Source organism: Macrosteles quadrilineatus, unplaced genomic scaffold, assembly GCF_028750875.1.
Source record: "Macrosteles quadrilineatus isolate MER2022 unplaced genomic scaffold, UCM_ALF_1.0 Scaffold_3__2_contigs__length_128488019, whole genome shotgun sequence".
NCBI classification, from domain to species: Eukaryota; Metazoa; Arthropoda; class Insecta; order Hemiptera; family Cicadellidae; genus Macrosteles; species Macrosteles quadrilineatus.
Genome location: NW_026542596.1, coordinates 47,253,624 through 47,277,734, shown reverse-complemented (window position 1 = coordinate 47,277,734; position 24,111 = coordinate 47,253,624). Strand labels below are relative to the sequence as shown.

General features: G+C 35.5%; 1 protein-coding gene across 1 annotated transcript in view; it reads left to right on the top strand.

Moving 5' to 3' along the window:
* The first annotated feature begins 858 nt into the window (after window positions 1–858).
* LOC128990948 (activating signal cointegrator 1 complex subunit 2) overlaps window positions 859–24,111 on the top strand; it is a 49,823-nt gene continuing 26,570 nt past the window's right edge. The window contains exons 1-7 of the mRNA XM_054413624.1: window positions 859–1,036; window positions 3,672–3,755; window positions 5,647–5,810; window positions 9,401–9,587; window positions 10,687–10,884; window positions 21,052–21,212; window positions 21,936–22,121. Coding sequence (XP_054269599.1) covers window positions 1,022–1,036; window positions 3,672–3,755; window positions 5,647–5,810; window positions 9,401–9,587; window positions 10,687–10,884; window positions 21,052–21,212; window positions 21,936–22,121 — 995 coding nt within the window. The 5' untranslated portion in view covers window positions 859–1,021. The remainder of the gene's footprint in view (window positions 1,037–3,671; window positions 3,756–5,646; window positions 5,811–9,400; window positions 9,588–10,686; window positions 10,885–21,051; window positions 21,213–21,935; window positions 22,122–24,111) is intronic.

Sequence of the window (24,111 nt, the reverse complement as noted above, 5' to 3'; positions counted from 1 at the left end):
ATTTGCTTCAAAGTTATGAAAAGTAATGAGGAATATATTATTTGAAGTAAAATATGGCACTGACAATGAAGTATTTTCAATTTAGTAGGCCTATGTCTTCTATTGTTACTTATCGGGAAAGACTCGCCCTCTGGCCACTGTATGTACAGGTAAGCCTGCTAGCCTGCTCTGCATACAAAAACAAAATCAAACCTATATTCTGGCCTAAAGCCCTTTCCCAAGCATTGCATTACCTGCAAGAGGTTTTATTTTGAACTGAAATTACATGGTGAAACGTGTTTCTTCAATTCTTTTGCAAAGAGTGGCTCAGGAGAATTGAATTATTTTGTCCTATTAGCTACTTTATGATCTTACTTGAGTGACTAAAATAATTCCATCAGAAAGTACTAAGATACATAGTTCAGGGTTTTAAATGTTTTTCAAGGCTATAAAGGACCGAAAAAAGTCAAATACCCTATATTATTTGCAACCACCTCAATTTTTTTTAAAGAGGGAAGGAGAATTTTCTCTATTAGTGGACGCAAGACTGCCAAAGTAAAATTGGAGCATTCAAAATTAAGTTAGATATGCTTGAGTAATACACACCGTAAAGGAATAGTAATGGATCAAGTCAAGTATTTTAATATTTAATGGTCATGGTCGCGGTGGTGAAGCGGTGAAGGCACGCTGATCACTCTACCCTCTAAACTTGGTTGGAAAAATAGCAGAAAACATCGCAGCTGCATGGTTGTAATGTTAGCCTCTTAGCAATGAAGACAACAAAGATGAGATTCTTCTGTTTCTGTTTATCTTTGTTTTTTTTTTTTTATATTTTGTTAGCCTCAAATTTAATTTAGGTTATGTTACGTATGTGGTCGGTGTTTTAGGCCTATTTCCCTTGTAATTTGGATGTATTATTAAGAATTCTATTTGATCAATACTCAGAAAATATGGTTTGATGAATTCATTTCCATTAATAAAGGAAAAGATCAAGGTTAGGGGATTAGCGAACACTTGAGTTCTGCATTCTGTTGATAAGAACATGGATTTTTCATCGGTAATATCTCATTAAAGTTTTTATCATATTTAGACATAGGTTTACCCTATCAGGGTACAGTTTCTTAACTAGGCTATGCTAATATCGATTGAAGCTATCGAATTGAAAATATTGATTAGCCTAATAATATATATTGTAAATATAGCCTAGGCCTAGGCTATTAACCTAATTAGGTACCTAATTAACCAATCATGCTGATAATGAAAAAATCGCTTGAAGGTTTAATAATCGAATCGATAGTTTCAATCAATATTAGCATAGGTAGCCCAGTTAAGAAACTGTAAGTTACCCCCTGTCATAATATTCCAATATGGTAGGGTAACTTACCGGTAGTTTTTTTGCCCATACGTTTATTGTTTGATATTTGTTTAAGTTTAGGTTATGTTCAAATTCAACATGATTATAAGGTATTAGGCCAGGCCTAGTAGGCCTAGGTTAACCTAGAAACCTTAGGAGAGAACAATTAAGTTTAACAGCCTCCAAAACTGTTTAGTCCGATAGGCCAATTCCAACTTAAGCATAAACTTCAGATGTTGATTTCATCCTTCTCGGGCTACTTGTAAAACAGGTCTAACTTAGCCGTAGTCTTACTGTCTAACTTACTAACCTTCTATTGAAAGCTAAGTTTTTGAAGGCACAGGTTACTATAAAACAGTCACTCGGAATAAGTTAGGTTTTTAATGGTTCCTTACTAGCCTACTTTTAAAATATAGGCTATTATTAGGGTACATTAACCCTCCGAGTGTCCCTTGTTTTGGCCTTAACCCTCCAAAGGTCCATAGTTTAGGCCTTAATGTCCACCTATTTTTGGCGCATTTGCAAGGTTTTATTAAAACGGATCTGAGAAGCTTAAAACAATGTTAATTCTAATGTTCTATATACCATTTTGTTTGGAAAATCATGGGCTTCAATATTATATATAAAACATAAGGAACATTTTTTCAAAAAAAAATTTTTAGGTAAAAAAAATATAATTTCAAAAATTTTCAAAAAAAAAAAGTTTGCGCTCAATGAAATTGTATAAATTATAGGCCTATAAATATTTGAAAATAGCCACTTTGTTCTAAATTTAATGAGGATTACAAATATATAATCATATAGCGAGGTAAGTTATCAAATAAATAAGTTATGAGCGAAAAACGGATTTCAGTACATAGCGTTTAGCTAAGAATGCATAGCCAAATGATTCAAATGATTCAAATGATTTATTTGGCCATTCAGTTCATATACAGGACAATAGGCTACGTCAATACAATAAATAATAAATAACATGCCAAGCTTCTTCTAGCATTCTTGACTGACATAATTAAATAGCCTAACCATAGCTAGGAATCTGGCTGATAATTTACATCAATATCACTACCTACTTCTTCAGGATCATCAACCAGCACTTCAAAACCACTTAAATCTTCTTATTCTTATAATGCACCACGTAACTTATATCACTACTTTTGATTTTTAACACTAAAACAATGATAAACATAATAAAACACATCAGTCATCGGTCCGAGTTTACCTGTTTACCACTAATATGCACGTCAGCTGTCTGCTACAATTACGATCGGCTCAGAGAACAAACAGCCCTTAGAGACAGACCTTTAGAAAGCTTAGAATCTAATGAAAAGAACGATACCTAACTCGATCCAGTTCAATCCGATTCAGTCAGTCATAGAGCCTTCGCCGTAAACGATGTTCGTGCGTCTAAAAATAGACGCGTGACACTACACAAAGTGTGTTGTGCGTCTATTTTTAGAAGCGTGACCTTCGGAGGGTAAATGTCTGCCTTTTTTTTGCTCATTTGTAAGGTTTTATTAAAACGGATCTGAGAAGCTTAAAAACAATGTTAATTATACTGTTCTATATACCATTTTGTTTGGAAAATCATAGGCTTCAATATTATATATAAAACATAAGGAACATTTGTTAAAAAAAATTTTTTAGGTAAAAAAATATTTTGGAAAATTAAAAAAAAAAAAGTTTGCGCTCAATAAAATTGTATAAATTATAGGCCTATAAATATTTGAAAATAGCCACTTTGTTCTAAATTTAATGAGGATTACAAATATATAATCATATAGCGAGGTAAGTTATCAAATAAATAAGTTATGAGCGAAAAACGGATTTCAGTACATAGCGTTTAGCTAAGAATGCATAGCCTAACCATAGCTAGGAATCTGGCTGATAATTTACATCAATATCACTACCTACTTCTTCAGGATCATCAACCAGCACTTCAAAACCACTTAAATCTTCTTATAATGCACCACGTAACTTATATCACTACTTTTGATTTTTAACACTAAAACAATGATAAACATAATAAAACACATCAGTCATCGGTCCGAGTTTACCTGTTTACCACTAATATGCATGTCAGCTGTCTGCTACAATTACGATCGGCTCAGAGAACAAACAGCGCTTAGAGACAGACCTCTGGAGAAAGCTTAGAATCTAACAAAAAGAACGATACCTAACTCGATCCAGTTCAATCCGATTCAGTCAGTCATAGAGCCTTCGCCGTAAACAGTGTTTGTGAGTCGCTGCAGCGACAAATAACACTCGGAGGGTTAAAACATATTTTTTGCTTTGTTATTTTAGCCCAGCACAGTTAATGTTGATATTTGACCATTTTCAGAATCCTCTACTGCCACCATTAGAAGAGTTGAAGATCAAATTCACTTCACAGGAGAATGGATATGATCAGTATATTTCAGCTTTGGTATGGCAAACTGTCAGCTAGATTTAAGCTATAATTTAACATAGGCCTACTGCAAAAACTTAACGTAAACTAAAAATTAATGTTATTAATTAAAACTAGTGTACATGTTGCTCGAATTCGAGCAATTACAAAGTATTACAGGAGTTATTTCAAAACGAATAACAGTCATATTTACAATAAATTTAAAAGAGTCAACCCAAAGATTACCGGTGTGTAACTCAGACCATGTTTATCTTCGTTATTGATAAACCTAAGGAATTCCGGTCGGTTTTTTCCTTCTCAAAATGCCTCGTTGTACAGGCAACACAGGTCATTGATAGAGGGCCAATTGAGAACGAAATGTTGTTTTGGGTTAGGGCGCATTTTTAACCTAATAGTTGAGACTATTACGTGTCACTGTTCTGTAGCTACGGTCGTTATCACGATTACGCCTCCTGTCTATGTTTCGTTGCCGTAGCGTCGGAGGCATTTAAAAGAAAAAAAAAACAACAAATAAACAAATTATAGCTACACAAAACAACGATAAATTCACAAATTTAAGTTACAATCATACTATCACGATCCGTCTTGGGGGTTATGTTTACACAAACTCAAATAGTAAATAAATGTACTCAATGCGTTTCATTGAATTGAAAAATAAACAACAGCAATTAAACTATACAGCTGATCAAAATGTAAACAATTATGTTCTTCATAAGGATAACATGGGAACTTTCAAAGCCACTGGGGCAGAGCCCAAGGGACTTTAAAAAAAATGTAAGGCCAGTTTGCAAATCTACGCGACACGCTCTTTCCAATGAGACGTCAATGGATAAAATTAAGAAATGGCGGAGGAGTTCAACCGACAAAGTTTCATGTAGCGTATTAATTATATAGATTACTAGCTGACCCGGCGAACTTCGTATCGCCTAAGTTATAGGTTTCCCCTAAGACAGACCGATGGAAAGAAAGTACCGTTACGTTTAATTTTCAAGATGATCTCGTTCGCATCGCTCAATCACGTCCTGGTTGAAGTTCGTTCGCTACGCTCACTCACCTTTGGGTTGGAGCTCGTTCGCTACGCTCACTCACCTTTAGGTTGGAGCTCGTTCGCTGCGCTCACTTGCCTTCAGGTTAGCTCGTTCGCTACGCTAACTCGCCTCCAGGTTGAAGTTCGTTCGCTACGCTCACTCACCTTTGGGTTGGAGCTCGTTCGCTACGCTCACTCACCTTTAGGTTGGAGCTCGTTCGCTGCGCTCACTTGCCTTCAGGTTAGCTCGTTCGCTACGCTAACTCGCCTCCAGGTTGAAGTTCGTTCGCTACGCTCACTCACCTTTTGGTTGCAAATTAGCTGTTGTCATAAATGTAAAAGAAATAATAGTGCTGCACCCTGTTGGTAATCCTTGTAACTTTAATGCTATTGAACATCATAGAACAGAACCAACTTGTTTAATTGAAACAGCTGTTAAGGTTCATTAATTCCATTTCTCATAAGGTTAACATGGGAAACTCCAGAGCCACTGGGGCGGAGCCCTTTTAAGAATTTTGAAACGGGAAATAGTTTACGTCCGATTCGCATACCTACAGAATTTACACACCAAATTTCATAACGATCGGTGAAGTCGTTTCGGAGGAGTTTGCAGACAAACACTGTGACACGAGAATTTTATATATTAGATTATGTAAAATTAATGTGTTATTATGTAACTTACCTATTAAATTTGTAACCAGAATGAACAGTTTCAGTTAGCCTAATTAACTTAGAGAGAAAAAGTGTTTGGTTCTAAAACGATTATGTTTAGACCTACAAAAATAATTTTTTTCAAGGAATAAAGCATTTGTTATATTGTTTAAATTAACATTCATCTTTTGTAACAATGTGAAACAGTAAAACATTCAACCAACTTTGTAGGACGAGAAGTGGTGCAATAAAGGGTACATGTACACTCTCTACGCATCCCCACCTTCTAAAAGTGCCGATGGAGAGTTTCCTATGGGATCAAAAGAAGATTGGCTCGAAAGAATGATATTTCTCAGTACTGATATGAATCGTATTCTTCAGTTAGAATACCACAGGTAACATACATAAAAACTATACCCGGTATTCTATTTTGCACCAACACTGAGCATATACAGGGTGCGGCAAAAAAACTCATCTATTTTCTCCAGCGCACTGTTCAGCGACAGGCCGTCTGAGGATGGTGGGAGTACAATGCCATTTCTTGTAATCATAGAGCAGTGGTTGTATGATCTATGTTGTGTTATCTAGTCACTTAAAAAAAGTAGTAAATCAGTCATTGCAACTCAGTGGCAGTTCCGTGCTTTTATTTATTAGGTCGACATGGAGAGGTTCCGTCGTGTTTATCTGTATGGATAACACAATTAAACATATTATTATTCTAATTAATCTGTAGGGATGAAAATTAACCTCAAAATTCCATTAACTGAGCAGTCAGACATGTTCGGCAAGCCGCTAGTTTTCAGCGGGCCTGCGAGGACTGCTTTCCACAGTAGCACGAACTCTATCGAATGTTTGTTGTCTGGCGTCCGATCTGACTTTGGACGGCCTTTCAGCTTCCTTTTCATCACAGAAGCCGTTGTTCTAAAGTTAGTAACCCACCGCATTATTGTGATACGCAACGGAACTTCGCTGAGCTGCAATGAATGAATTCAATACTTTTTAAAAACAACTCCATAACAACAGCACGTAGGTACCTCAGGCGACCACTGCTCTATGACTCCAAAAAATGGCATTGTGTAGGCTTTCCAACGAGCCTACTCCCACCACTCTCAGACGACCTGTCGCTGAACAGTGCTCTGCAGAAAATGGACCGTTTTTTTTTCCGCACCCTGTATTTCAAGAGACAATTCACTTAAATTACAATTATTTTTAATAATATAAATCAAAACCAGTCCACATGCCAAACCAGTTGAGAAGAAGGTTGTGCACCTTGCATCTGCTGTGTTATTTTATACATGTGTGTAGGCCTATACAATGGTTAGATTTATAAATGGAGTAGGCCTATGAAGCTTTGAAACAAGTCATTTGTCAAAACAGTACTGTAGATTGTTAAGGACACCTACCTAAGGATTACCTATGTGTTGTTGGATTGTTAAGGATGTTCTATTTTATTGTAGTCATTGCAGTTCTTTGAGACAAAATAAGTTTCTGTAATGAACTCATCCCAAAATGAACCCCAAGGTACAAGGGATGAGAACTTATCTTCCTTAATTTAAAGACAGATGTTTGCAGCACTGGGTGGCCTAGAATTTGTTTGTTGAGGAGGTCCTGCAAGGTGGATGGGTCAGGCAGGACAGACAATAACTTCATGTCCGTATTCTTTAAGTACAGTAAAACTTCTCACAGGAATCTCAGGAGGGGTAGTATAAGTTAACTCAGAACTATACTGTATTTACAAAATTTAGGTGGTTTTAAAAATAGGTGGTGGGTGAACTTCCTTTCCTCTAAAACCGTCTAAATTTTGTGAACGGAGTATAATAAAAGTATAAAGTGCCACAACGCTCCTGGGACCATTTGTTAGTTTTTTCAAGCTTTTTTGGCCAGGGATGAATAAAACTGACTACCTACTGATTGATTACCTTATTACCATCTTCTTGGCCGTTGACCCATCGTATAATGGGAATAGGCTGTGTCTGCGTAAAAAACTACTTATTTATTTCCGCACATATGTATAAGACTCACAAGTTTAAAATATGTAAAAAAAAACATAATTTTAGTACTCATGGCGGTCGCTATGTTCTACTTCAGCTCATCCAAACTACCTTCCAGGAATTCCTTTGTTGAGAAGTAGGGATTTTTACGGAAAAAATTTCCTGTGGTGGTTTTAAACTTTCTGCTGGCGAGGGTCTTAGTGGCAGCTGGGAGTTTGTTGAAGAAACGGATGGCGCTTCCAGGGAATGAGTCCCTATTTCTACTGAGGCGAGTGCGAGGAACATCTAGTTGATTTCGGCCTCTTGTATTGTAGTTGTGAATGTCAGCCCTGGCCACCAGGCCCAGTTCATTGTTCTTGATTTCCTGCATGCATGCCCATATGTAGTGGCTATAGATGGTCAAGATGCCCAGGTTTTTGAAGATGGGTTTGCTATGCTCATGGCGATGGCTGCTTGTTATAATGCGCACAGCTTTCTTCTGGAGCTTCAAAACTCTGGCTGCCCCAGCAGCGTGTCCCCAGAGATGTATGCCATAAGAGATATGACAATGAAACATAGCATAGTACACCATAACCAGGTAGGAATCTGTAACACACTTCTTCAATCTCCTCAGTAGAAATATGACACGAGCCAGCTTAGTGCATACATGTTTGACGTGATCGCTCCAGTCCAGTGTTGAGTCAAGGTAGAAACCCAATAGTTTAACACTCCCACCGATGTTGTTTGGGGTGCGTGACAGAGTGCAAGTCAACCAGTTTGTCTTGGTCTCATTTAGTTGCAGTTTGTTTGCCCTGAACCACAGCTCCACATCTTTCAGATAATTTTTCGCCAGTTCCTCTGCAAGGAGCGGTGTTTTCCCTCTGGTATACAAGGTAGTATCGTCAGCAAACAGCACAAGATTTCCATGCCACCCCAAGTCGTTAATAGCAATCAGGAAGAGAAGTGGCCCGAGAACTGAGCCCTGAGGGACTCCGTGCAGAACCTCCCTTTCTGCGGATTTTGCACCCTTTAAGTCAACTACTTGTCTTCTGTCACTTAAGTAGCTACTAAGCATGGAGAGAGCTTTACCTCTGACACCAAAAGCGAAAAGCTTATCAACAAGGATTCCATGGGGAACACAGTCGAACGCTCGACTCAGATCACACAGTGTAAGAGATACTGAGTCGCTGTCTTCAAAAGCGTTTGCGATTTCATCAGCAATGACTGAAACTGCTCCAGTAGTAGACCTCTTGATGACTAGCCTGTCAAGTTTACATCCATACTCTTTTAACAGTGGCCAGACTAATAATTTAATACTTTTCAATGAAATGGCGACTATACAAAGTAGACGTATTCCATAGACTCAAGGTTTGGGTTGGTGTCCTAAGATGGGTTGTTCACTAGTGTAGAGGTTTACAAGGGAACTAGAGAGCTCAATATATATTTTATCGCTGAAAGTAACAACTGTATGAAAATGTTGACCAATTTGCATGAAATTTGGTATCAAATTAGCTCAACTTAAAGAGAAAACCACAATATTGCATTGTTTTAGCTGAAATATTAAGGAATTACTTGTTGCTATTGAGCTTAATAAGTCTCCTTTAGTAGCTATTGGAATAATTAGGTCGAGAGGTAGTAACCACAAAATTTAGGAGAGCAGTGAAACACCTACTAGTAGAACACGCTCCATATTCTATACAAGATTTTTAAAGTTGAAAATCAAAGACATGCTGCTCTCTTGAATTTTAGTAGTTTTATAATATTTAGAGTTTAGTTTAAGAGTAAACCTTGTGACGCTATTACACTGATTTTCTGTGCAAAATAAGATGATTTGTATCAAGGACCGGCCACCACAATATCCGGCTTCAGTCATGGGACTAACTCTTAAGTCTGTGGTAGGCTGACAATGCTTCTAAGCTTAACATAAACACAATTTATATCATATGCTTAAATAAATGTATCTTTTATTTTACTTATAAATTTCAATACAATTTTTTATTTACAATTGTTTACAGGTTTTGGTCAGAAGTAGCCTACAACAAACAGTTTTTGGATGGCATCAATACATTTTTACAAAACGCCCCTCCATTTTACATGATAGACCAACTACCTGAGGACAAAGATGTGTTGAAAATGTTCAGAAACGTGCAGAGATTGGTGTTCAAAGTTCTAACCAGATTAACCTCGACCAGAGAATCAGAGGTAAGATATTGCAAAATTTGGTGTCGTAGAAATTTGCTTAGACCAGTTGACAGCTTAGAAGGAAACCAAAAAATAAATTAGGCTATGCAGACAAAAGCATGAATTATACGTTAAAAAGGGTTAAATGTAAGGGTTAAAATTTGGTAGTGAAAAGCCATTCTAATTAGTCCAGTGTTGCAAGTTTTGCTTCAAACTTATTATTATGCTTGGAATACGTAATTGTGAAAATATGTATGCTTTGCTTGATGCATTAAAACCAGCTGCAGGGCTTTTAGTTTTCATACAGACTAATTTATGATGGTTTAACATCTGGATCAAGATAATGCAAAATAAAAAATGTTTAGTTTACCTGTTGCGTCAATTGGTCCTTGTGTTATAAATAAAATAACTACAGCTGTTTCGTGCTGCTAAGCGAGCACATCTTCAGGTTGGAAGAATGTAAAATGTTTTAGTTACAGTTTTCTCATCCGTGAATGAGGTCATCATTACGACACAAAACACATACGAAACAACATTTAGGTACCGGTATTTCAAATAATAAACTTGACCAAGTAGTCCGAACACGAGGTGCGTCGAGGTCGTGAGGAACGAGATGAGCCCTGAGTAGGGGGAGAGGTAGGCTAGGGTGGGAGTGGCTGCCGGCGAAGGGGAAATGCGCGATGCGGCAGCGGAGAGGCGCAGTGATGTACTACCCTGACGGTGCACATTAGCGTACCTCTCGACAAAAACAATTTGCGCTCAAGTTCAAACGCCTTATTGTATAGGTCGAGGCTGTAATTATGGTTTGAATTAATGAGGTGATTAGCAAAAGCAGATTTGGAGTTTCTCCTTGGTAGATGTTCTTTGAACCTTGTAGTGAAAGAACAGGCAGTTTGTCCGATATAAAAACTCGGACAAAAGTCACATTTAATTTTATAAACACCCGTGCTGTTTACTTTATCAAGTGTCTTCTTGAAGAAATTCCAAACATACGTTTTATTTTCAGCATGGGGTGAAAATAGAGATGTTTGCACAATAGGCTACATATTTTTGCTTGAGTTTTCGACCATGGGGTGACCTTAAGTTAATTTTATTCCTCTAAATTTTTTTTATTTTTTAGGAATCATGGATGAAACCCAGCACTTTGGGGAAAATCCTATACGACAATTTTGTGATTTCTTTTCCTCAACTGATGGAAATAAGTCTGATATATGTGAATGACAATTTTAAGGAAGTCTCAGCTCTTATTAACAGGGTTTTAAAAATCCAACCAAAGTACATGAACGATATCAAAAAGTCTTCTGCATTTATGTGTGAGGTAAGATGTATTTTTATTATAAGTACATTTAATTTAGGTTCTTATGAACTCTGAAAAAGGTATTTTATTTTAAGTTTTTCTCCAACACTAGGCTACTACAGCATTTTTCAATTTTATTAAGGGTATCATGTGATTATTTTTAGTTATTTAGTTCTAAGCTTACACTGCATACTAGGAGTGTGCGAGTAGTGAATTGATGAGTCGAGTAGAGTTTACAAAAATACTCGTGAGATTAAAGCTTTATCGAGTTGAGGTTTTTTTATAATGAAGTGACGTGCATAATTGCTTCAAAATATTAAACTAAAGGTTCTCAGAATTAATAAATAGGTAGCCTACATTATAGCACCTACCAAACAATTTAAAATAAAACTAACAGTTTAGATTACTTGAGTATCTAAACCGAGCAACTGAAACTTCTGTTCTCAGTTTTAAGAAATTGCTTTCAGTATTTTTTAAGGTCAGTTGACAGTAAAAGTTACTAACTAAAGCAAAGATAGTGCTTTGATTCTACCAGTCTGTACGAATATAAATGCTTCCAGAATAAAAGGCAAACACTTTGAGGGTCGAAAAGCTTGAGTACTGAAATACTCGTTTGAAAATACTTGATCACTCAAATACTCCCACAACTCTTCTACAGTTTGGTTTGGTGGCAAAAAGTTTTACAACAAATAATACCGCATCATTGACGATGAGTGGGTTTTGTCCACAAATGTCTGTGTTTGTTGTAAGCCATCGGACCAATTATCATGGAGTATGAGAATACAATACCAATAACCTGAAACATAATAAAAGTTATTAAAAAACTCAAAAGTGTTATAAGTGTAAATAGTATCTTTATTTTTTGCACAGTCTATCAAGACATTCTAGTCATCGACGTTGCGAGAGGTTTTAAGGTTTCAAAGATGTGTGACACCGGATTTTTAGGTTCAACTCTTTTTCTCTTAAAGAATTCAGTATTTAAACAAATCTTTTCTGTAAATGCTTGAGGAATAATTTAGTTTTGTTGAATTGAAATGTAGGACTAAAAAGATTTTTAATTATTTATGCATCAAAACAATTATTTAAAAATTTTTTTACTATCAATAAATTTACCAGTCTTGTTAAGTATTCTCAATTATTCTGTGTAAATGCCACATTTCAACAATTTTATTGCTAATATCATGTTGACTATGACTGTCCTGACTGCACTGAATGACTTTGTCAATAATGCTAATTGTTTTACGACAATAACAAGATTTTTATTATTTTTAAAATTAAGAGTAATACTATCATTTGACGATTGGAAAAAATACAAGTTGGGATAGAATGAAGGAATGTGTTTTTTAAGCCGGGTTTTCCTAGGCGTGGAAGTGGAGAGCGGATTCCACTTGTCTTAGGCAATTTAAAGTTACTGTTTTCCTAGAAGCGGAGCGGAACTCCATGTTAATCTCTTTTCCGCTCTCCGCGTTCCTCCTTCCGCTCTCCCCTTCCCCGCCTAGGAAAACCCAGCGTTAGCATATTTGGAATGCTTTTAATTTTTATTGTTGTACAGTAATTTAAGAGTCTCTAACCCAACAAACCAACCTATCTTATCTATTTATTTGAATTAAACACAAAGGTTGTGTAGACTACCCTAGATTTTCTACATTTCCTCTTCATAATGAATTTGATGATTTCCCAGTCTAAAGGAAATCCCTCGATAAATAACTGTTTAATAAATAAGTACAGTCCCATTTCTAAAACTTAAAATAAAACTTACCTGTTCTGTTCAGTTATGTATAGCAAATTGTTTAAAAAAAACTATTATTACATCTTCAAATATCAATCACCACATGTAGTAACCCATGCTTTGTTTTGGAAATTGCCCTTGGTTTATTTACTGTAAAACTAATAATAGATAAAAGTAAATTAAAAACTCACCGAGTAAAATATATTGAAACCAACATAGAAACATCCAGCAGCGGAGAATTGTGTCTCCCGGTACGCAAGTTCTTCAGTCAAGATGGTCATCTGTTCAAAATCAGTCAGGCCTAATGTAATTTCATTTCATCCATCAAATATTTTACTACTATCACGTTTTATGCAATACAAAAAAAACCCCTAAACGGTATTACTACATTTTTATTTTAGTCTTACAATTTTCAAACAGATTTTTGTAAATTAAGGAAACTCTTAATTTTTTCCCTGTAACTAGAAAGGAGAAATGTTTTTTCTGTAGATGAAGGAATCGAAAAAAAATATTTAAATTTAACTGTTTGGAAAAGTTTCTCTAGGTACGTAGTAAGTAACGTCATTATTTTTTTCATCATAATGAGACTTTTGACCCAGCGCAATAGAATATGTTTTTTGACCTTAGTTATTTCTTCTTTTGAGTAAATTAGAAGTTTATTTTGTGAAATACTCCTGTGGATTGCACAACTAGTGTTAAGGTACGTTATCTGAGTGTAACCATAACTTGAGGGTAGAAATAGATTTTTAATAAAAAAACATCTAATTGACTTTCATTCTTGAATATTTCAATAGGCCTATGTTCTGTTAAATATTAGAATCACAATACCTCTTGAATCGCAGACAAATCCATATTTCCAGTGTTCACATCCGTTATTGTAGCTAGAGCTTCTTGATGCTGAAAAATTCATTAGGTTTATATAAAAATATCCACAGGATAAAACACATAGTTTAATCTTGTATCCTATATTCTATATTATACCGGGTGTCCCATATTACTCCCCCCCCCTGGTTAGTTTTTGAACGGCTGCATATATTCAAACAAGCTTCGGTACACGTCACTAGGGTAATGTAAAGTACTTTTTACTGGTATTTTGAAATTCGCCCCCACCCTCCAACAGGGGTTTCTGGGGGTAACTTACAATTTTTAAATGGCAACCCCTATCAAGTAGAACATCATTTAAAAGAGCTTCAAAAAATAAAATTAATGTCGCAAATCTGACTTTGATACGACAAATATTCAAAAGTTTATGGCAAGAAATGTTGGACGTGAATTTAACTGAAACTTAACATTCCATTACTTTATTTCATGCCTGTACATTTTCAAATAACCTTCAGTACACGTGACGATGTCACACTTTTTATCATGATTTTGAATTTCATCACCCACCCCCAAATAGGGGATTCCTGAATCCTGGGGAACAAAAAGATTTGGGATTTGGGATTCCCCCACAAGAAAGGTGGAAGGGGGAGAAAATATCTCTCGAGACCATAGCACGTGTTACATGCAAACTGCGGGCCCAAACAAACTCCCCCCCCCCCAAAAAAAAACAGTCCTCTATTATACTTCAGAGATTGTATTTGCCTAACTGCTACATAGTTTATTTACCTCTCTGGAAGCCTTGAAGGGACAATATGAAAAGTACCAGAGGGTGAGGAAATATCCGCAAAAGCTAATAAATGTCATCAGGCATTCTTTTCCACATGCTTTTGAAGCTATTCCATTGATGAGAAAGTCTATTTTCTCAAGAAGCACCAGTTGTATCATCACAATGAATAGAAGTTGGCGAAGTCCGAAAGCAGAACTTATGTCTCTAACATGATCGGCTATGTCCAACTGTCGGATTCTGAAAGATAAATTTGGTGTATATTATTTCTTAATGGTAGTCAAAGCCAAATAAATATGTCTCTGAACGTTTATAAGAAGTGGTGACGACAGACCTATTTCACCCATCAGATTACTTTAAAAGTAACCTCAATTAAGTCATGATGTGGTTTTTAAGACATTTTAAGTCGTTACTTGTCTTTGATTACACTATAAATTTGCTCATAATTGCAAGTTTGGTAAGTCAGTTGGCAGATGCAAGTCTACAATACATCGTCTTAACGTAATCCTCAAATTGTTGTTCTTGATTAACATTAACACAATACTGTAGCCTGTATATTAATTTCAGAATATCCTATATACATTAATTTTATGCTACGTAACATCAAAAAAACGTTGTCACATTAGGTAAATAGTTAGTTAATTGAAATCTTGAGGCAATTAACTTAGCTTTTGCCTTGAGAAAACTTAATGTTTAGTTAAGTTTTTCTTGGTGTATTGTGCATGTGTATCTTAAAAGTAGTGATGGTCAAAACCAGAAATTTCGAATCTCAAAACCGAAACCGAAACTTAAAAAAATCGAATCTCGAATCTCAAAACCAAAACGCGAAACTTTTTTACTTAGCTGGTTAGAAAGGCCAAGGTTACAAAAAATACACATAATCATAAAATGTTAAGTATGCAATCAACTGAAAGAGACCGACTCCTGACCGTGACATAACATAAATATGTGAATGTGACTGACTAAGACCAACATAAACATGAATATTAGATTAATTAGAACATTTAGTGGTCAATATTTCTTTGTGTTTAGTAAATATTTATGTGAAACTGAATTGTACCAGTTAGTATTTAAGTTACCTTTTGAAGTTCAGAATAAAATTTACTTGTTTCACTACTGTTAATGGGGATTGCTCTGTTTCTACTAGCTTGTTTAGAAACAGCATTGAAAACAATAACAATGGCACAAAAAAATGTCAGCAGTTTAAAAAATAAAACTGCCAAAATCTTCAATTTCGAAACTTTTGAATCTCGAAACTTGGTGATCGAATGTCGAAACCGAAACTTTTCCTAAGTTTTGATGGTTTTGAGATTTGAGATTCGGTTTTGACACATCACTACTTAAAAGGTCACTACCTAAAAAAAGAAAGATGAAACCGTAACATTTTATTTCCGATAACGTTTTTGTTCAAATGGTTTTTGAATGATTTATATACCTAATAACCAAGGTCTAGTTCTTTGAGTTAGATTTTACATATTGCACACAATTTTACAAAATAGTTAATTGTAAAAATAAGTGTTCCCTACCTTCCAACTCGGAAATCTTATTTACATTTTCATTTTCATTACAGTAAAATTATTGCATTTTTCAAAAAAGTAAATCAGCCATTCAAACCAGAGCTAAAACTAACCTCAGGTTTCGTAAAGTGGAGAAGGAAATATTTGGAGCGTTCTGCAGCAAGCCATTCTGTAGTTGGCGGTATGAAGATTGCAATGCAGTACAGCAAAGAGAAAACTGCACCATGGAAACTATTGGGATTAAGACACCAATAGAGTATGTAAAGACGCCAATGAGATTAAAATTCCCGTTGACAATAATGTGTTCGGGAAAAACTGTCAGGAATAGAACCAAACACCACAAGTCTTTAATGGCAAACACCTGGAAAAACAAAATAAGTAAAAACAATAATTGGTATTGACAGCCATAAACAGCAAACAGCATATTTCATCCAAGCGAGTAGCAGAGAGTTGTCAGTGGAAAAAGCAAACAGCATACATTTGCTGTCAAAATGTGTGATAAAAGCCGTAATAGCTTGAAAACTGTGTATAGAAGGTGATCAAAAGTCGGATCAATGAAATAATAGCTAATTTACATTACAAATGTAGTAAGAGCATTTTTACATCACGCAGGTGAATGTTGTTGGCGCCATAGAGGTATATTCTTTAAGTTAAGCACTCAATGTTATTTAAATGGGTTTCATTACCTCACCGAGTGAGTTTTTTCAACTTTACATAACTCGTGAAGTCAAGAAGTTGTATACATCACGCTTGGGATAGGGAAGTTTAACATGGCGGGTTAGGTAAAATGTGCGAAAAGTGGCAACGTTGCATCCGTGTCTTGGTGGGCGGTCGTCTTACCATTACAGTGAATGGAGGAGTCGCGTACCAACGTACATAATCACGTTTCTACTACCCTTAATCATTAGTAATGACATTGAACTTGTTACTACAGCATGCCAGATAGATGTGATGTGCCTGGATCGGATGCAAGAATAATTACGAAAGCTCAATTAAAAATTAATAATACATACAGTGTTCTAAGATTCTAAGTGATCCACCGCGTAAGCAACAATGGCTTCCTGATATTCTTTGGTCAAATTAGACATATTAAAACAATTCTCGTTTTTGTGTGAAACATTTTCACGAATATGAACATACCACATATCATATTTTGGTATGTTGCAATTTTCCACTAAATAAAAAACCTAGATTCTAATTTGTCTATTTTACCATACCCTAAAATTTACTATAATATGTAATTTAAATACTTCATTCATTGATGCAGAGCAGCAATACTCTTATTGATGTTTATAGTCTAGCACGAGTGCCGGACCCAGGCGGCGGATGAGTGCGGCGTTGCCAGTTCGAACGTCGCGGCCTTGTATTAGAGGTGGCTGTGGTTTACCTGACCAAGATCTATTATCTATTGTGTATAGAAGAAGAGAAAAATGTTGTGTGTGATGTTTTTGTACCTAATGTATTGTCTTTGGAGCAATATACAACTTCATAAGGTCTTATAAAACATAAAAAAAAATACAACTTCGAGAATCATGATGTTGTAAATAGAGGAAGATATAAGATAACATCAGATGAAGTACATTATAATAATGCAGCAACAACTTTAAACCCCGGATCTTTTCAGTTATCAAACAAACTGATATTACTTTACATTCTGTCCTCCCATTGGAATTTACAAAAGGAGTTATTTTAATAGCAACATGATAAAAAAAGGATGAAATATTTCTTAGTTGAACCAACAAAAATTATTTTTATTATGTTTAATAGATCCTGTGGCAGAACAGCATTTTTTGCAAAAGTGTTTTACATTTTTTACCTTAGCAAATTGTTCTTGGAGACAATTTCAAAGCGTATCTAATATTTAACTGTGTAATCATTCAGATTTCAAAGTATCAAAATACTTATCTCGTATTAGTAAAAATACATTTATTTACTTATAAAAGGGTATAAAAATATCGAACGCTAATGTTTCTTTAATTTTGCAGGATTTTAGGTTTCAATTAGGAACTATCTTTGACTATTAATACTACAACTTCAGTATCCAATAGTCAATGGTACTATGCATGGATAGTTTTAATCCAAGTCTGTTTGTTTAGTTGGGCTACTAAAAAGTTCCCGTTGCCATGTATTTTTTGTGGAGCTCATACAAAATAACATTTTCGGTATTCTAATAGCTACAAGATTTACATTTAGATCAAATAAACCAAAACAAAAATTAATATAAACTCCCTACCGCCTACAGTTAAATTAGTGATAAGAAACTTAACCATTCCTCTAGATGTGGGATCAATTTCATTGAGGATTTCGTCGTAAAAACTAGTTTTTGTTGCCCCATCAAGAATCCCAACAAAGGCAAAAAAGCAGATTAAAAATTGTCTGTAAGCAATGGCAAATACGGCAGCTGTGCTCATTCCATCAGCCGCCAGTTGATAGACGTTCTTGACTCCATATGTGATGTTGTATGTTAAATCCAAAATTCCACAAATCTGGAAAAAAATCAACTCTGTACAAGCAAGGTATGAAAAGGTACACGAGAACAGAAGTCACATTTAGTCTGGGCGCGTGGGTGCGCTAGGGCCCAGGGTGAAGGGGGAAGTGTTTATTGCTCATTTTTAAAAACATCTGGCCCACACGGCTCTGGGGTTGTTCAGCTGTCTTCATGTCTAGCCGATGTGGAGGGGGTGGGATAAATGTATACAGGATGGCTAGTAGAGAAGGAACCACGCGCCCAGACTGCTTGCGCGTACTTTAGCTTAACGTAGTTGATAATAGAAAATTGTCTTTAAGGTAGAACTGTAGAACTCTTGATCAAAATCAAATATTGACAAATACAATTAGATAGGAGATAGGGCAAAAAATACTAGAGCCAAATGTGTGAGGCCATTAAAGTATTCTAAAGTTTACACTCGTTTACCATTCATTGGTATTTTTATGTAAAAACACTTTGGGGCAATATATCTAAATTCATAAATGTATGTAGGCCTATTAACAATTTACAGTTTATCTTGTTGAAACTAGATAACAGCACACATTGTTATATTGTTTGTAATAAGTTTCAACTTTCAGTAAGACTGACTAGGTAACTTTAACTTAGTTTGTAAAATCATTAAAATGGTGTTGAAAGGCTAAACCCTAAAGAGTTTCTTTATCATATTCCCATAATTATCTTTAGTTAACTATTCACCAATAACCATCAATCAAATTATGTAAATAAATACCAAACCTTATGGATTTTTAAAGATGTTATTCGCGCGCAAGGGTTGACCCCGAGAAAAAAAGCGACACAAAGAAACCAAGGGTATAACATAATTACAACGAAGAAGGGTTTGCAGATAATACTTCAGTTAAGTCTACAAAGCGTATAATCACTAAGTGAAAATTTGAACAGATAATTATACCATTTGAGTGTGATATGAAAATTACATAATTGAGTACCGGTACTAGGATAATGGTTTATTTGTAAGCGATAATGGTTCATGTAAGTGTATTGATATAAGTGTATTGTAAGTGTAGGAATATTAGTTTGAACTTCTTATTTCGTAATTTTACAACAATTGAAATTGCAGGAGAAGATGATAACTTCAGGACATATACACATTTAGATATATATTTAGGTCAGTGGGGTAGCGACAGAGGAGGGATTGGAACCAGTATCTCCGGAGTGGATGATTCTGGAGGGTAGTACATATCAGAGGAAATAATATTGTCTTTGTCTTGATTATTAGAGATTATATTTGTCCAGACATACAACTAAGTTTGACTTTTTGTCGATAATGTTTCTATTTGGAAACCCAAATGTCATATGCAGTAATATGATTTATTAAAAACTGTATTCGAGTATAATATTTTGTTAATGAATCTCTAACTTAGAAGTTTGGATGTACAGTAGAACTCCGACTTTCAAACTGCAACTATCCTAATTTCCGATTATCCAAATCGCTTACAGAAATAATAAAAAAAAATTCTAAAACTTAAAACCACAATAATAAGAATCGTTGTTAAAGAAGGCAGAAGTCCTGATCGCGGCAAAATCCAAAACCTTCCTCACAACTGTTTTTTTACATTATCATCTCCTGTGGTCTTTGTTTTTACGTGATGATGGCAAAATGTTAAATATATCCCACGGTCGTGAAGACATCATCATCGTCCTAATAAGTCACGGAAACATGCTTATCGTTTACTGCGATCACGGCAATACCTTGAACATCTTCTGCGGTCTTGTATATCCCTTTAAAATATGCGCTCTGTGATCGCAATAGTAAAATCTTAGCTTGGCTCGGCCTATTTTCTTTCAAATGCCCTGAACTTAAGTAAAATTCCAGTTATCTGAATTTTTGACTATACAAATGGGTTCCGGTCCCAATTGATTAGGATGATTGGATTTTTACTGTACACTGTGCCAAGTCGCTGCGGCCTGTGCTGCAGTCTTCCAAGATTGCAGCACAATATTGAACACGTCCTGCAACAGCAAAAGATTGTCATCCATTTATCATGACAAACTGTTTTGTGATCCTGAAGACATCAGTACCTATAGTCTCTTGCGATCCATGGTAAGATCTTTCATTCCTCATGATGGCGAAGAGATTATTATCTTATTGATTTTGGTAAAATTAAGAGCTACCTTTGCACAAACACTAACATTGTCTTCTGCGGTCATGAATGATTCCTGAACATCCGCCACGATTGCGAAGAGATCATCTTTGTTTCCAAAGATCACGGTATAATCTTTAACACCCTTCGAACACCATCCTTGATCTTGATACCTTGATATTGAGCAAAATCCTGGACATCTCCCACAATCGTGAAGACATCATCGTTGTATCCCGCAGTCAAAATAAAATTGAGAACATCATCTGCGATCGCAACGACCAACGATATCACTAACGTCTCCTGTGAATGACGTTTTAAATTGATTAACAAAAATGACGTAACAACAAACAACCCATAAACCAAAACTGACATTTTCACTCTCGGTTTTGGTCTTTTTTGTGCTAATAACCGGTAAAACAACAACTGACTGTATCAATAATTGACCCATCTATTAAGAAGGCATTTATGTTTAAAGAAGAATGATTGGTTATGTTCGGTGTGGCAGGAGGGGGGGGGGGGGGGGAGCTTGAGTAATTTCTGCTTAAGTGGCCAGCCACCAAACATAACTACGTCGTCACTTGATTTAGGTGGTTTGATTATGTTATTCTAGGGTCTGATCATTGACTATATAGTCAATGGTCTGATGTATAAGCTGTTGAAGCTTAAAGATTTAATACAATTTTAAATATAAATTTAAAAAGATATTGTGTCCTATCCTAATATGATATCTTCTTTTGTCCTTGCAGGTGTTCACCAACATTGAGCTTCAGCTAGATGCCAGACATGAGCCCTCCACACTGTCCAAGCTGGTCTATCTCATGTTGGACATCAGCTACTCGCTGGATACGTTCATCAAAGTGTGTCCCCAAGCCGCTGCTGTCTACCACCAACACCTGTTGGAGCCTAGGTTTGTTAGTGTTATACCCGTATTCAGCTAAACTGGGTGCAGTTATTAATGTCAAAATAGTAAAGGTTTTTAATTAAATTAGTTTATCCTATAAAATAGGAACTTTTTGAGTGGTTATGATTAATATTTTCTTTTTCTACAGTTAATTTCTACATTAGTTGTACTAGAGTAGTACTTCCAAATTTGTTCATGTGCCTTTTTCTTTATTCATAGGCCTATGTGAAGAATCTGTTCCTAACGATAATTAATTTCTTTAATCTCCGTGTCTATTGCAGTTTTTTATGTATTAGATAAAAAAGTAGAGGTAGAGATGATATGACAAAGTATAACAAATAATGTGTGATTCTGACTTAAAACTGTCAATATTTTACAAACTGTAAAAAATTAGCCCCATTTAACCTGAGCAGTGTATCAAATTTAAATGTGGCTTACGATTATCAGTTTACTTTGTATGGTTTAAACTAACAACCAGTGTGTATGATGAACTAAGCCTCAACAAAGCAGGCTCTTTTGACAAATATTTTGAACAAATTACTGTTAACATGGTTGATCTATGAAAGGAACAAACAATGTTTTAACATATCTACTAGATGTACCCCTTTGCTAACTTATAAGTACAATTAATTAGGTAAACGGATTGAAATATTAACTAAGTTTTAAAAATGTAACTGTAACGTAGATTGAACTCCTCTTAGATTGCTACTCACATTTTATGTTTTTCAGAATTGCAACTTTCTACGAGAACACAGTTCCTTTGCTTATTAAATTTTTGGATTCACAAAACGGAAGTGGAGACTTTCAGGAAGAGCATGCGAAATTCAAGATGAAAATCGATATCAGCCGACATAACCTTATAACTTCAGTCCATGGATGCCTCTCCTCTCACCTAGCTACCCTATTGGAAGAGAGGTTAGTTAATACTTTTTGTTATCATTATTGTGAATTGTAATTTAGTGGGATGAGTTCTCCGATACAGGTAAATTATTTGTCTCTTAGAATCCTTTCCTTGTTTTTCCTTTTTCCACCTAAACAAAAGGAGAAAGTATTGTATTTATCAAAATGTTCTTGAGTTTTGGGTGAAAGTATCCATTTTGGTTCCCCTGTTTTTTAAGTGATGTCTTTGTGTGTGTATCTCACAGTTTTTGTATGTAAAATATATGTGTGGATGTGTGTAGAGCTACAGACTAAACCCAGGGCTAGAGATATACAAGGGCTAGGCCACGCGAGCTCAGAAAGTGATGCCAGGTGGCTCCCCACCACTCCGCCGCTGTGACGTCACGGCGATACCTCGGGCTCCCGGCACCGTATATCTTTGCCTGTGTGAGCGCTGGTATTACCGCACATTTAGCGTTTATTAAGCTCTATGTTGGACATTTTTTATTAGGTATATGTATTTTATAAAAGTAATTGATTTTCAAATAGGATTACGTATAAAAACATCAATTTAAATAAATAAATACCCCCTCCGCAGCAAACCTGCAGACTAAGCGAATTTCCATTTGACTGATTGGATTTACACTGAAATATCTACTTAAAAATATAACATTTATTCTTGACTAGCTGTGTACCCGTTCTACGCACGGGGATCTTATAATATTCAGTTGAAACCTTCTTATATAACGAACAGCAGTTGGTTTGCATATTTTAAGATATGCTGGCCAAACTATTATACATAGCTTCATTTTATGTTGTTTTTTGTTGTTCCGGATCGGTATGACAATCAATAAAAGGTTAAATTACCTCTGTGTCTGCCGGTCGATCCTATAACGGTAGGCTTACTTTTATTTTTACTATCTGATCTCGTTTGCATGGCTCAATCACGTCCTGGTTGAAGTTCGTTCGCTACGCTCACTCACCTGTATGTTGGAGCTCGTTCGCTGCGCTCACTTTCCTTCAGGTTAGCTCGTTCGCTACGCTCACTTGCCTTCAGGTTAGCTCGTTCGCTACGCTCACTCGCCTCCAGGTTGCAAATTAGCTGTTGTCATAAATGTAAAAGAAATAATAGTGCTAGTGCTGCACCCTGTTGGTAATCCTTGTAACTTTAATGCTATTGAACATCACAGAACAGAACCAACTTGTTTAATTGAAACAGCTGTTAAGATTCAATAATTTCATTTCTCATAAGGTTAACATGGGCTTCCAGAAATTCCACGTCAAAAATCGACAAAAACTTGATTTTCAAGGGTTTACTGTTAAATATCTAACTGTCTCATATTCGATGAAATACGTCTAAAACCATCTCATATATGTATAGTATTTGGAAAATAAGTTTCAGGCGGGACAGTGCTATAGTTATTGAGGAGTAGTTGTAATAAAGTGCGTATTTTAGCGTTACCAAGAGAATGACAGATAGACAGACAGACAGACAGACAGAAATTGAGATAAGGTTTGATTCGGTTTCTCTGACCTATGAAATGTAAAAATAACCAAAAAGTTCATTATTCTAAGCAATGTACAGACAAAACTCTAATTTTATTTATATAGATTTAAATAGAATTAGTTTAACAAGTACTTAGGTTTGCTGCATCAGGGAGGGTAAAACTGTTTTTTTTTTTTTTTTGGAAAATGTGAATAGTTAGTAAGAAATAAAAATATTTTCCAAATTTGATCAAAATATGTTCACAAACAAGCAAACTACAACAGTTTACTTATTCTCCATAAGAATAACATGGGAGTTTTAAATTAAAAATCTTTTGGAATTTTCTCCGTAACCATTAGGCGCATAATAACGCTTCAATATACTAAATTATTTGTTTTTTTAAGCTCTACAAAATGGTTTGGAAAGAAATTGCTAAATTTTATTTTTTTTGGGTCAAAAATGAGAAAAACCTATTTTCACCCCATAAAACCCCCCGTAAACCCCCGTTCCCATGGTCCGATCATGCTGGATCGTGAACTC